The 15,209-nt window shown below is 47.5% G+C and overlaps 1 protein-coding gene across 6 annotated transcripts in view; it reads right to left on the reverse strand.

The window, feature by feature from the left end:
• Window positions 1-15,209, reverse strand: part of ERI3 (ERI1 exoribonuclease family member 3) — a 131,748-nt gene that overhangs the window by 63,723 nt on the left and 52,816 nt on the right. Inside the window, exons 7-8 of one of the 6 annotated variants that reach the window (XR_003992512.1) lie at window positions 1,556-1,734; window positions 705-1,471 (exon numbers count right to left, since the gene is read on the reverse strand). The exons of 2 other annotated variants lie outside the window; for them this stretch is intronic. Coding sequence is in view for 2 of the 4 variants with exons in the window: in XM_030493877.1 (XP_030349737.1) it covers window positions 1,690-1,734 (45 nt within the window). In the remaining 2 variants the exon portion in view is untranslated. Of the gene's footprint in view, window positions 1-704; window positions 1,735-9,456; window positions 9,491-15,209 lie in introns of those variants that run through there. 3 more of the 6 variants (XR_003992513.1, XM_030493877.1, XM_030493878.1) reach the window with 3 other exon arrangements.

Here is a 15,209-nt window from a genome sequence, read left to right on the forward strand (position 1 = left end):
TGCTGGGCTCCACCGCACAATGATGACAGCAGATGAAGCTATGAATGGACTATTCCCTTCCACAGCTTGCTGCCAGCTTCTGTTTAATGCTGGTTTTGGTGTGAGACATGGAGAGCAGTGGTTTCAGCATCCCTGTGTGCTGATGTCTACTTTCCTAAATAATGATGGCTGGGGAAAAATTTGCTCTCCTTTGGGAATATTCAAAATCAGAACTAGCAGAAAATGGTGTTTACTTTGAAACAGCCACTTTTTTTGTTTAGGGGCTACATACACAATGCTCATTATGACAGGGGTGGAATGCTGCAGAGTGTATCATCAGTGATTTATGTATCATCACTGAGAAATTGTGAATCTAAAATACTTAATTTTTGAGCTGGGGAGAAGAACTGAACAGCACCTCAGGCAGAGGCTTCCAACAGCCTGTTATTCCGACTCTTGCAGCTGAGTGACCCTGCTGTGCAGCCAGCCCACAAGGATGCTGCATGGATTTAATGCCTGCAAAGCAATCTGAAGTGAAAAGCCTTGCAAACAAGCCCTGTGGTTGAAGTCCAGGAGCAGGAGAGATGAGACCTAATTTCTGTTCCCATCTCTGATACGGATTCACAGGAAAATCTTCCAACCCTTCCTTGTTCCTCAGTATCCCCACAAGAATATGTAGAGAGCATTATGAGCCCAAATTCATTCATGTCTTTAAAGAGCTTTAGCATCTACTACCTGAAGACCAAAGGACTATCACGCAAAACATGAGCTGTGTATGACACAAGGTCAGAAGGCATTTAAAAAAGCAGCCACCCTGTGCAAAACACAAGGGAAAAAAATGTAAGCAGGAAATAAGATTTGTCTTCTTCAGATGTAAATGAGTGCCAGCAAGCAGCAGAGCTCCAAAGACATACATTTTAGAACCGAAAAGTGTTTCTACAAAGGAACCAAGAAAAAAAATGGAATAAACAGGCTCAATTCTTAAGAGTTTGGTTTCCAGAGCAATAAGCACACAAACTGAGCCCAAAGAAAAGATCTGTATTAGCAACCAAATCCAATCATTCTGATAATAAAGAAGAGACATCCGGACTGGTGCAGAACTATTTCCAGAGAGAAGTTTTCTCCCCATCCCTTTCACACCCTGCAGTGGCTCAATGGAAGAATACTTAAGAAGTTGCAAGTTTGGTCATAATGTGTAAAAAGCCCCTGAAATGCGACATCATTTACTCTTCTGTGGTATTGCTCAGCAGAGCTAATAAATCTTGCATGAGCAGAGCTGATTCTAATTTTCTAATATGAAAAGGCATTTGGATTGAGAGAGAGGGGAAGATAAAAGTGATTGAATCTCCAATAGCCCAGCGTCAGTGACAAGAAACATCCTGCTATGGACCCCAAGGAAGAATGGCTCCCCCTCCTCTCCGAACCACAGGCACACTCACCCGCTCGCATATCCAATTCTCCCTGCTTTCTGCTCGCCACGTCTCAGTCTCCCCTATTGACAGGACGTGGTTTTAAACACAGTTACACAAGTTATCATTTCTGCCTTTTGATCAATCTGAATTTTCAGGACAATTACCCTCTTAATCAATGATTGCTATCAGCAGCCCCTTGGATTCTTCACCAAGGCAATCGTGCCGCCGGGGCAGACGGCGTGTGCATATGCAATGAAGCTGCGGGGAGGTGCAAGTCCATCTTCCCCTGACGTAGTCGTCAGCTAAAAGGGTGGAGAGCTGTGAAGGCCACTTCAAGGAACACCTGACGTAAAAAATAAACGGAGGGAATTAAAAGGGATGTTGTGTGAGGTATCTGTGGCATAGCCGGACTGCGGGGACCAGGGAACTGCTGAAAACATCACTTGAAAACATGAGTTGAAAAACAAGCCAACTAAACCAACAGATTTACCATCCACTGAAACCATACATTTCAGAGCTATCTATAGCCAGCACTAACTGCTCCTAATGAGGCTAATAAAGTCCGCTTGCAATTAGAGACTGAAACTATTAGAAGAAGGAAAGGCAGAGAGGCAGCTTTTAACAACCTCTAAACATGTGGGGTTTGGATTTAGGGTTTTCTCTTTTTTTTTTTCCTTCCATCAGAAATTATTTAGTATCACCAAAATGCCCTTAGTGCTTGCACGCACAAAGCAAGCCTCCCACTGCTCCTCCCTGGCAGGGTATGTGTTTCGGTAATTGATGTTTGCACAGAACCTCAGCTCTTGGAGGATGCGGCTCCTCAGAGGCATCTCTCACCACCACAGCAACACATCCCCAGAGATTCAGATGCCACAAGAAAACCCAAAGCAGCTGAAGCCAAATTGCAGGGGCTGCAGATTGGCTGGGGGATGAGGCTTAGCATCTCTGCTCTTGCAAGAGCACCACCACATTGGCAGGTTCATGCTGCTTGGCTTTTGTTTTCGGCACTCCAGATGAGGCAGGGTGAAGGAGCACATGGCTCCCACCTGCACATCACTTTGTTGCTCCCTTGGCTACCTTAGAGGCTTTTCCCAGGCACAGGACTACTTGACACATCCTAATAGCTTGGACAGACCTAGGTAACCGTTGTGTTTCTCTTAACAACTCCAGCAGGTAGCAAGGCTGCATCTTCTCCTTGGCTTGGAAATCACCCTGCACCTCTCCGGCACTGAGTTGGCAGGAGGGAGCTTTGGGACCTGGATGGCAGGAGGGGAATGCTGCCAGAAAGCAGCCGAGCTCCCTCAGGGGAAGGCGGTGTGGTGGCAGCGTGGTGGCCTCACCATCTTGACCACCAGTTCGGGCTGGCAGTAGGCAGCAGCAGCAGCTGCCTTTGCAGGCTGCTGGCTGGAGGAGCTCTCCGGAAGGCACAGTATTTCACTAGCTATTTTACATGGAGAATTGCCGCTCAAAGATATCCCCACTGTGTACTCCAGAGCAATAAAAATAAAAAAAACCCACAAGAAGAATTCTTTAGGCGGGTAATGGGCATTTTATTCCTTTTTATGACACTAAACATAGGCAGCTGGCATAATTACACCACAATAAAGGCATAATGTGCACCTAGCAGAACAAACTCATACTTTTGATAATTAGGCAGAGCAAACACAGTCTGGGATTCAGTCGCATGGCTTCACTGTCTCCTGGATCTGCCAGAGCCCCTATCCCTGCAGCACGTCAGCCCCATTGCCACAGCTGGAATTAGCTGGGCCCCATGGGCTGAGCAAGTAGAGCATCATCAGAGCACTCTTGCACCAGGAGGAACGACTCTGCAGCTCACTGTTTACAGCAGGGTGCAGGTAGGGAGGTGCAGAATGGGTCCATGTGCAGCTCCTGAGAGACAGCTGGAGATGATGCGCAACACAGCACCAACAAAGGATGTCAATCACCTCCTGATGGGCACTGACTGACCCCACAGGCAATGCTGCAGCAGAACCAATTCCACGTGGCCAAAGCATACATGGTACAATGGCAAAGGGAGACCCAAACCACAGGAGAGATGCAGAGCTCTTTTGGGTTTGGCAGCTGCGCTGAGGCCAGCACCAGGAGCTGGAAGGGCTAAGCAGACATGTGGGGACATCCCTCCACAGCAAGGATGACCTCGGTCAAATACAGTCTGTAAGACAACATCCAGAGGGAAGTTTGACCCTTTGCCAAAAGGCAAGGACAGAAGGGAATGTTTCAGGGTGGCTGAAAGACCCCTACCTATAGAAAGGGCCAGCCTGGACCTGCTGGAGGCTAGCAATTAGCTCTTTGCAGGCTTTGTGCTCCCATTAGTCCTGGTGGCCCTGCTAACTTGCAGACCTGTCTCCTCCAAAACACGCAGGCAGGCAGCAAGCGTGCTCCTCTGGCAGCTGCAGACATCCACGCAGGACAGCTCTCCCCTGAGCAAGGAGCTCAGCCAAGGCAGAGATCGTAAATGATCTCTAAAATATTAATAGCATCAATCAGAACCAGGCTGACAGAGGTTACAACACTGGGAGAGCGCAAAGAGCAGGCTTTCCTCAAGTTGGCACAAGACCATACACTAAATATCCACAGTTTGTTTAAAAATGCATCTGCAGGATGCGTGCATGAGCAGTGCTGGCACAACAGTGCACTGAGGTTTCATCTCCATGCCACTGAAACCACTGTGGATGCCAACCACTGCACGCAGGAGAGACCATCTCGGCTACACTCTGTCCTACATGGCTTATTGGGAGCTGATGGCTTTAAGGTGTATTGAGTGCAGTGCAAAAATGCTGGAGTATCTTGGCTCAAAGAAAGGTGAAGGAGGTGGAGCTGATCCATCAGTCATGAGTGACACCTGCATATTCATCTGTGGATAGTATGCCCAAGAAAACATGACACATCATCATTATGAGCTCCTTCAATATGAGATTTTTTGCAGGCAAAGAGCTCAAGCAAGGAAACCTGCAAGTGGAAAGAGCAATAGCCAGGATGGAGTCAGAAGTGCTGTGCCAGCACGGAGGAAGGGTGGCAGGAGACTTTTAATCCCAACTGTGAAACCAACTTGCTTAGTAGCCTTGGGGTTCTGAGGGATTTAATTTATTAATGACTGTGAAGCACTGTAAGTTATTAATATACAAATTCCTCTACAGTATCTCCCACCTCCCGGTTCAGCATCTCTTGCTGCTTTATAACAAGCCCATGAGAAGCAAAAGCCAAGACACTATATCCCTCTGTGCAATGGGGCAGAGGCTGCACACCCACAATTTCTCAGCCAAGAAGCAGTAGCATCACAGTATCCCCCCTGTCAGCAGGACAGTGCATCACACTCAGCACAGGGCACCAGGAACATCTCATACAAAAAACCCTCTTTCCAATTACTGGCAAGCTGGTTGCTACCATAAACCAGCCTGCTGTTGCTGGTGGAGGTGGCAGGCAGTCACTCTCCTTCTTGTAGCCATGCTGGCTTGGTGGGACAATGAGGACTAAACCAGTTAATGTTTTAATATCCAAGGCTAGAAAATCTGATTTACCCCCCATCCCTCCCTGGTGGGCTACACACGTCAGTTTTTATGCTCATACATGTAGCTCCTGTCTTTTAAATACAGAGTAAGGAGGACACAGCTCCTTTCCCAGGCACTAGGCAGCTGTGCTGGTACCCACGCAAAGCTCCAGCTGAAGGGCTGGGATGCTCTGCCCCTTGCCTGGCCCATGGGACTCTGGGAAAGGCCATCTTTCACGCATTGTGCCTTCGCCTCCCAGCTCCTCCTGGCCTGGAATGCAGCACACGTTGCAGGATTATTGTAAAACATGCCCTGCCTCTAATCCCTTCTCCTCTTGCCTTGCTCTGGTATTGACTGCAGGGAGCTGTGTCAGGCCTGGGGTCAGGCTTGCCTCTCGCTATACGGGGCATGCAGAAGGCTCCAGCCTCTCCAGCTGACCACAGTACACAAGACCTGGGAAAACACAGGCTGACCCACACCTTCACATAAGCGGGCATGTGCGACTAGAGGCCCCCAGCTTCTAACAGCATTGGTGCCCACAGGCACAGCCATGGTCCTGCGCGCAGGTGAAATGCCAGACCAGTGCCAGATAGGCACCCGCTCACTGGAAGATCGAGGGCCTATTTCTGACCATCCTTATGGTTTCCCTGGTCTGCTGCTAGGCTGCCATGCCAAGGACATACTACTGGGCAAGTCTAAATGCAAACACGTGGTACATCAGCCATGCTGTACATGCACCATTAGCCCCAGCTACAGCAAGGATCCAGCTGACAGGTCCCAGCCACACCATGACCAGCCCTGCAGCAATTCCCTGCCTGTCCAGACCCCACTGTGGGGACCATCATCTACATAACCTCGACACTGCAGAAAGATTTCTTATCAAAAGGACAAGTTGCTTTCATTTCATTGTGCTTAATTTGTTTGCTTTTGAGTGCTCTTTCCAAAACCTTTGTCTTTGGCATCTACAGCACACTGCCCCATCAACAGGCAGAACCAGGAGAGCCAGCATGGCTCCTTCCTCAACCTGTGAGCAGAAACCACTTATGGTGTAAAGGTCTGAGCAGTATGCTTAACCTCAGCAGCAGTGTGCACATAGCCAGATGGGAGCCAGGAGGCTCCTGGGTGCAGAGGACAGATGTTCAAATCCTCCAGCAAGGGGAGCGCAGGCACAGCGAGGTGCAGCTGAGCAATATGGCACTCAGTAGGAAGAGCAGCATGCAAGGTCTGAGCAGCTGCCTCTCTGCCTTGCGCCTGCAGGCTATGGTGATGTAGAACCACAAATGCCAACCTATCTCCAACCACTTGCATAGACAAGGATGCTTTAGGTAAACAACCACTGCAGTGCACTCAACAAACCGCTGCTTACAACTTCATCTAGAAGGCTAAGCTTTTGTACTGGTTAATAAAGGCACAGAAACAACACATTCTGCTTTCTGATTTGTCCATGGCAGGCTGCATTGGGCCAAATAAGTTAACTGTGTTCCTCAGCTTCCTTGAATCATCACGTTCCTGCCTTATCTGAGAGCTTTCTGTACCACACGTGGGACCAGGAGGCCCTAGTCCTTGCTGGAGCCTGAAGGCACTGCCAAATAATAAAGGCTGCCAGGGATTTTGCCAGTACAAACATCCTGATTGGGGCAGAAGAGGAGTGGAGAATGTACACAGCACCCAAGGCAACCACCCCTTTTTTCCCTGCTCAGGTGCTCTGGGTTTCAGCGATGTGTCCCAAGGAAAGCAGACATTCTGTCTCTAAGTGTCACAATAGGGCAGGAAGGGAGAGGTGATGACCTAAACCATCTGCTTCAGGGCAGGACCAGCTCCACCCAAACCATCTCCACTATATTCTTCTAAACTCTTGAAATCTCAAGAGCTAAAGGTCCCACATCCCTGTCCTCATCCTGTTTACTGATCTCCTTGCAGCAGGTAAGGACATGAACAACAACCATCGACCACAACCACTCAGAATAAACTTCTTCCTTCCTCTGAACACTTTCATTTTTCCGAAAATGATTTCTGCTTAGCTTCTCTAAGCTGAACATCCCAGATCCCTCAATCTTTTCCGGGAACACATCTTCCAGCTCTCTGACCCTTCTGTTCCCTTCTCAGCTTTCTCCACCTGTGCGAGGTCCTCCTAGAGCACGGTATGCAAAACCGGTTTGTTCCAAAGGCTAAAACTAGGCTCCAACACACCTTGTCTAGGAAAAGAGGTGAGATTTTAACACGTGCCTAGCACATTTTAATATGTATTAGCAAAGAGAGTATAGGAGAATCCCTGATGGTAAAGAAGTCAATCCATGTGTGAGATGAACACATGCTAAAACACATGCAGGATAGCTATGGGAAAAAAGGAAGGACAGAAGGATGGAAGGAAGTGCCAGAAAGAGCTTGCTGTTAAAGGGACCAAAATACTGATGTGTCCCCTTTGCACCGGAATAGCTCTGAATGGCTTCCACACAACAGGACCTTGACCTTGTCTTTACCTACCCAGCAGAGTCTAAATGGTAGTGAGCAAGGAATGGGCTGCATGTGCCCAGCCCACAGCCTTCTGCTTGCCATGAGTTTGGCAGCAAGAAGGGTCCTCTTTCACCCAGGTGTGGATTTTATGGCCAAAAGGAATTCTTAATCTGCTATTTTGCAACCCAGGAAACTTAGCTACTTTCTCGTGAACCAAGACCAAGAACTTACATTAACCCACTGGGGATTGCATCTTTACTGTCTGCTCCCAGAACAGTTTGTACAGACACATGCTCCACAGAAAATTGCTCCTGTGCTTTTAGGATGCAATAAGAAAAACAAAACGACGAAAGCCAAAGAAGAGGGAAATGCACAAAACCATTTGACTTAGACAAAGATGGACACTGCTTATTTCTGCCCTCCTGGGATGGGCATGTATGTTATCGCTCAAGTCATCCAAAACCAGTGAAGCCTCCAGGCTGCATCTAGAGCCCCTCTCAGCTGTAGCAAGACCAGCTCCCGAGACTGCAAGAAAAAGAAATGAAATGCGAGGCTGGGATCATTACTTTGAAACTATAAGCTCGTGCCACTGAGCCAAAGCCTGTTATATCGACATGGGTTTGTGTCACCCCAGCAGCCAAGATCATTCTCCATCTTCGCTTGCTCGGCTCCCCTCCTCCCAGGACAGCAGTACTCCGCAATGCTCTGTGAAGTCTAGCTACAGAAAAACTCCCAACACCTTGCCCAGCAGGCTTAAGTTATAGGGTTGAGCTACTGCAGAGCGAAAAGTACCCTGCTGACTGCTCCACCACGCTTGGAAGCTGCTGGCAAAACACAAAGTGCCACTTGCAGAGGAGCAAATAGCAAAACTCCCAAGTTTCATTCCCTGGGGCAGACAGCCTAGAGGGGGGTGATGCTTCTTAAAGCCTCCAGTATTTAAAAGGCACTGAATTTGCACCTCAGCTGTTACACAAGATGCTCCTACTCTGTGTCTTCAGTCACCAGTCTGGGCAGCAGCTGTGAGGGATGGAGACAAACCTGCTTGCCAGTGAGACCCGGGCTGAGATGGTAGAGGGCAACTACTGGCCACGCAGCCCATATGCCATGCCTTTGCTTCCTTTGCTTTATGTGAAAGTGAATACTAAACCCAACCCTGATGGTTACTCTGCTGTTACATGAGCACCCTACCTTAGCATGTATTGCAAACCCACCACACCAACAACCCCTTGGTCCACCTGATCATAACTTCTAGGGAAACTGATGCAAAGAAGCCTGATGCATCAACCCATCCTGTATCCCCTTCTAATGAGTCCAGGAGGAGGAAAAGGAAAAGACTGCCAAGAACTTGAAGACTCTCAGCCTCTCTTCCCAGCGCAACCTTCCCACATGTTGGTTTTCCTTGGAAATGTGTTTTTACTCAGTACTCTTTGTTAAACAAGAAAGGGAGGACAGGTCCCTCTGCAGCAGGACGGAGAAGGCTGCTCCTTTAAGACCTCTCCTGGATGCCCTTTCCCTTTGAGATGACTGTCCTCGACTCCCTCCTCATCTCCCTCCCTTTGATTTAAGAGTTCCTCTCCTGGCCCTGACAGTAAGGTATTTCTGTCCCACAGATTATAACTCACTCTGGGCTATTATTCAACTCCCAAGCCCTGGCCCTGCTGCATTTAGTCCAAACATAATATCCTTCATGCATATATTATCTGTCTCCCTATTATCTGGAATCATTTCGGAATTAAATTTCAGTCCTGCAATATTGGCTTGAAGAGCGGCTCGCTTTATGGGCTAGTCAAAGGTTAGAATACCAATCAAAATAACACTGCCGATGCAGAGAGACATTTTAATATTCCAAAACCCGGTAATTGTAAAAGGACATAATATTTTTTCCCTGATTACCCCAAAGGCAACACATGTTAACAAGGCGAGGGAGAGAGTGAAAGAAATTTCAGAGTTCAGACAGCTGCACGACAGATTTAAAGGAGAAGTGGTGGACGGCTGCTGTGCTCCAGACCCTGGAGCAGGAGGGGTCCCATGCCCATGACAGTGGTGCTCTGCTCCCTGGGATGCCAGCTCCTCCATCCCCAGCCTCATGGCATTCGTGCCACCTCCGGTCCCCCAGAGCCTTGGAGGGTGCTGTCACTGCAAGGGAACGGAGTGGCCAGAGCTACGCTGAGATGGACAGTTGAAGATTATCACGGCAGAAGAAACTGCTGTGATCAGCTGCAAAGGCCATGAGGCTGCCCCAAATTAATTCCTGTTTGAACCAGAGCTGATCTCTTTAGGAAAAAAAACTTTCCTTCCTGAGCTGGAGAACGCACGACAGCCCTCGGTAAGTTGTTCCAACGGTTAATTACCCTCACTGTAAAAATCTGCACCTGAATTACCTCACTTTGGCTTCCAGGCACTGGAACTGCTTATGCAGTTCTCTTCTTTGGTGACCTCATAGCAGTCTTCCAATATCTGAAGGGGGCCTACAAGGATGCTGGAGAGGGACTCTTCATCAGGGACTGCAGTGATAGGACAAGAGGTGATGGGTTCAAACTTAAACAGGGGAAGTTTAGGTTAGATATAAGGAAGAAGTTCTTTACTGTGAGGGTGGTGAAGCACTGGAACAGGTTGTCCAAAGAAGTGGTAAATGCTCCATCCCTGGCAGATGGGCCAAGTTCAAGGCCAGGTTGGACAGAGTCTTGGGTGACATGGTCTAGTGTGAGGCGTCCCTGACCATGGCAGGAGGGTTGGAACTAGATGATCTTAAGGTCCTTTCCAACCCTAACTATTCTATGATTCTGTGACTGTAGTGATAGGACAAGGGGTAACAGGTTCAAACTTAAACAGTTAACTGTTTACAAACAGAAGACTTAAGTTAGATAGAAAAAAGAAGTTCTTTACCATGAGGGTGGTGAGGCACTGGAACAGGCTGCCCAAGGAAATTGTGAATGCCCCATCCCTGACAGTGCTCAAGGCTGGGCTGGACAAGGCCTTGAGCAACCTGGTCTAGTGAGGCGTCTCTGCCCATGGCAGGGAGGTTGGAACTGGATGATCTTAAGGTCCTTTCCAACCCAAACCATTCTATGATTCTATGCTTTTGTCTGCTAGGCTGAAGGAGCCTCTCACCACGTTTTGGCTCTCCCTTTAGATACTTAGGGACTACAGCCAAGTCTCCCTTACCCTTCTCTCCGGTACCCTAAGTGGCTCCCAGCGTCTTCACTGCATGGCAAGTGTTCCCATGGATCTTACAGCTCTTGTCTGTCTTCAAGTCTCCAGAATTCTTTCCGATGCAGAGATGGGACCCAGCATCCCATAGTGGTCAAACCAATCCCAAAGAAAGAGACGATCCAGCCCCTCCGCTCCTACTTGCTATTGCCTGTTTATAAATCCACAGCAGCTGCTTCCTGGATGCAGTATCTGCACACTTTATCGAAGATGATTTTTATGTTTTCTTTCAGGGCATTGATAAAAGTGTTAAATACAAGAGGTCTGAGAAATAGATCCCTGTGGGACCCCACTAGAAGACATGCACTCCATGATGATTATCCATTTACAATTAAATGCTAGGAGCTGTCAGTTTGCTCGTTCTTAATCAATGTAATGTGTGCCATGTTGATTTTGTATCACTCTTGTTTCTTAATCAAAATGTCATAAGGTACCAAGTCAAATGCCTTCCAGAAGTATATTACATTGACATGGTTACCTTTATCAACCAAACATGTAGTCTCATAAAAAAAATATCAAGTTACTTTGAAAAAGATCTAGTTTCCATAAATCCACATTGATTGGCATTATATTACCCTCTTTTCATTCTTTATTAATCAACTATGATATCTGGCTTTTCATTACTTTGCCCAGAATTAATGTCAAGCTGATAGGGCTATAATTACTTCATCGGTCATCCCATTTGCCCTTCTAAATTACTGGTACAACATTAGCTTTCTTCCAGTTCTCTAGAACTTCCCCCATGTTCAAAGACTTATTAACAGTCCAGGGCTTCCCAGCCAGCTCTTCAAAAACTCTTGTAAACCAGTTATGCAAAATGCCAACTGAAAGCCACCACTTAACTTTATCAGAAAATTGTGTTGTAACAGCAAACCTCTTGCTCAGCAATAGGGCATCCTCTGCCTTTCTGTAAATACAGAGCTAAGTATTTATTAAACACAGACGTTTTGCTGTTACAAGCAATTCCTTCAATTTCCTTCCAGCTGTGAACCAATGCCACTGCATAGACACTTTTATTTGCTAATCTCCATGGAAAAGACACTCTTACTCCCCTTAACCCTGGAGTCACGCTTCTTGTGCTTCCTTTCACAACCTCTCCCCTTCTTGCCTTCTGAGAGAGACTTTCCAAAGCCAAGAGGTCCACAGCCAAGTGTGAGGAGCCCAGGAAAGCACAGTTCCCACTGAAGGAAGGTGTGACGGTTTGGGAGCACTCACCCATGCTTCAAACCAGCAAAGCACTGAGCACTGGGGGTATATGAGCAGCTCTTCGCAGTTAAGTGGCAACATCTTTTCACGTGCTTTATGCTTTGGCCATGAAACACTCTGCCCAAGGAGTCCTCCTCTGTCATCTCTAATCTTCCTAGGCATTTCATATTCCCTACAGCCAGTAATTCAATAAACAGGCAATTGATAACAATCACAATAAGTCCTCAAGAAGTTAGACCTCACAAAAGCAACTTCAAACCACTTCTCAGTTATATCCATTTAAATGTTCTTCATCCAAAGCACTCAAGACACTTCAGCACCAAGTGCCTAAGGTGCACTCAGAGATCCTCCTCCCACCCCAAAGGCAGACGGAATTGTTAATTCAGAGGAGAGACAAAAAGCTGTTAGCAAATCTTTGTTTGTTTAAGATGTGTTTATTTCTAGTTGCCAAATATTAACAAAAACATGCTATTACAGGCTTCCTCTGTTAAATTTCACAATGTGAGTAGATGACCTTAACACATTTGTGCACTGTAATAATGGTTTGTTTCCAAGTAGGAGTATCTAGATATCAACAAAGGCTGGGCCTGGAAAAGGCCAGCTCTGCACACAGCCGTGGCACCCTCAACACGATCATGCTGTGCTCCCCCAGGCTCCATCACCTCTGTTTTGTGATGCCCAGAGAAGGAAAGTTGCATTCCTCCACACACATCATTCAACCCCTGCCTTTCATAAAAACTCTTCTGCACTTCAGAAGGATGTCAGACTAGGACCCGTTTTCTGTCACTTCTTAAGGAACTGCTCGCTATTCCTGTACCTAAAGACATGCTGCCCTCTGTGAACAGAAATCAAAGATGGTCAAACATGCCAGGACAGCTGTCCTGAGAAAGGGGCAGCTCTGTGCTAAGTATGAAGATTCTCTTTTTAAACAAAATAAATATCATTTGGAAAACAAGGAATAGACCAAAACCTTAGTGGATACATAAACCACTTTTAACCGCATAACATCCAGAGAAATGGAAGATCAGGACAGTGTATACAGTGTTAAAAATAGCTTCCACAAGCCAGTTCTAGTCACAGAGCCCGCAAATGTCTTTGTGCCAGCCCTCTGACAAGTTATGCTGTGCTGGAAGAGACACAATTAAGCAAGAGTATGGCAGAGGGCTCAAGAATAACACAGGGGAGCAGAACTGGAAATGCTTATTTGCTCTTTCACACAATGCAAGACCTCAGCCCAAGAATATGATCTGACAGTAGGATTAAAAGAAACGCAAGGACCTGCATCTTCACACAACATATGAATAAACAGAGTATAATTAATGCATAATTAAACAGCAAAACTCATTGCTGCAGGATGATGTAGAAATCGAAACATGAGCAGATTCAGAAAAAGATGTACAAGTTTCTGCTAGGCAGATGTGGTAAAAACAGTGGGTACTAGACACAGTGGCCCAAAGGCGGTCACCAGCTCTCAATCCTTGAAGAGACAATTGGTGGGAACCAGACAAAGCTGACTTGAACCGTGCTCTCCAAACTGCAAGCACCAGTTACTGGCCTCTGGCACAGGGACAATCTGGGTTACACCTTTGGTTTGGTTATTTTGATGCCCTCAGCATCTTTCTAATGTTTTTCTTGCACAAGCTAATTCTAAGAAAATCTAGCTTCACCCCCCCTTCTTCTGCCTCCTCCCTCCATCAAACCACCCTTCCCTCTGTGTCCTGCTCCCGATCCAGTGATGCTGACACTCCTCCTGCTTGCTGGGTTTCCCATTCCCAGGCTCTTGGCCACTCTGCAATTGTAGGCACCTTGTCCTCAGCCTAACACAGTGCTGGCTCCATCCCCGCGGGATGAGGCTCCATCACAGGACCAACCATGCTGCTAACTGAAGCAGGACCTGGAACAATAAACCACAGAGGCTCCTGAAAAAGCAAAGCGAGCACAAATGAGAGCTGATCCTTCTGTTAGAATAAGCACTAATGAATCTAAGCCGGGCTACTTGAGGACGCTCTTGGGGCAGCAGCTTGGTTGTAGCTTGTTAGCTGCAGCAGCTTTCCTTTTCACATAAATCTTGACCCACAGCCTCCTGCTTTGTGCATATATTACTCCACTGGTGTCCTTCTCTCCTGACACAAAGCACTCTCTGCTATTTCCATCCTGAGCATCCAGCTCCAACAATGTAGCTCAGGTTCTGCACCTCAGTCCTAACCCACAGGGCCTCTGTGGATCCACATGACAGGTACATAAGGAGAACTGGCAGATGGGATGCTGGCTCTCTATTGAGATGGTTTAGGGGGATATCTGAAATGCTGCAGCATTCAGAGAAAGCCTCCTCTGCTTTCTGCTGCCCTCCCACAACGCTGAGCTAATCGAAGAGAAGAACATGATAACTCTCTGCCCCGAGTCAGCTCTACACTGACAGTTCACTAGAGATACAAGATCGCTCAGTGACATTAAAAATGTCAGCAAACACCGATCAGGCTTGACGGAAGAGAGGCATTAGCAGGCTGGGAGGGCACAGGGCAAGGTAAAACTTCAGCGAACACGGTCAAGTGCACAGGCAGCTTTTCTCCCTGTCCTCCACAGATGGCCTTTTCACAGATCTCAAGGTACTGTGGCCACCATCACAGCAGTCAGACGTGGAGCTCACCACCACCTGCACAGGCAGGTCAATCCAAAACGGTTTGCCTGGGGCAACACAAGCATGGTAGCTACCAGGGGCCGATTCCTGTCTTCAGCTTGCCTGGGAAGCAAGTCTTGGAAACTGTGAAAGAGGCCTGGAGCCGCAGGGTTCTCACCTCAACTGCTCCTGCAGTAAAGAAGTGACAACGGAAGAGTTTATTGGAGAAGGAACCCTGAGAAAGACTATCTCACTACTATGGGAAGAGGAACCACTGAGCTCTGGAGCATCCTGTCCTCTGGTAGAGTGAGCACGGACAAGGACTGTTTCTTCAAATGATACAAAGCAGTGACAAAGAGGAGCTGAAGCCATGTGTGCATGGGCAGAGAGAATCTGGAACATATTTTGTTGCTACTGCACTACACACAGGTACACAAACACATCTGCCCCATGCACACACCTTTCCGTATGTAATCCCCCTCTTCTACATCGCCTTGTATTTGCAGCAACAGCTCCCTGCCTCAAAAGGGTTCTCTTGTTCTTCTCACAGAGACCCAAAGGAGAGACAGCAGATGCAGGTGGGGCCATCCTGCAGGAAAATGCTCTCAGTCACACATGCCTGTTTTCTCAATGTCTGAAACATCCAAGACTTTCCATTATTCATAACCTAGAAATTCGCAGCTTCACACCACCCCCACAACACCTTCATTTCATGGATCAGGTCAGAGGCAGACAGCCTAGGAGGTATTTCTAAGTCAGGAATGTGCCAGAGAGAGGGGAAAAGGGGCCACCTGAACTATACAGGGAAGAACAGGGGAGCTG

The sequence above is a fragment of the Strigops habroptila genome, chromosome 8 (genome assembly GCF_004027225.2).
Source record: "Strigops habroptila isolate Jane chromosome 8, bStrHab1.2.pri, whole genome shotgun sequence".
NCBI classification, from domain to species: domain Eukaryota; kingdom Metazoa; phylum Chordata; class Aves; order Psittaciformes; family Psittacidae; genus Strigops; species Strigops habroptila.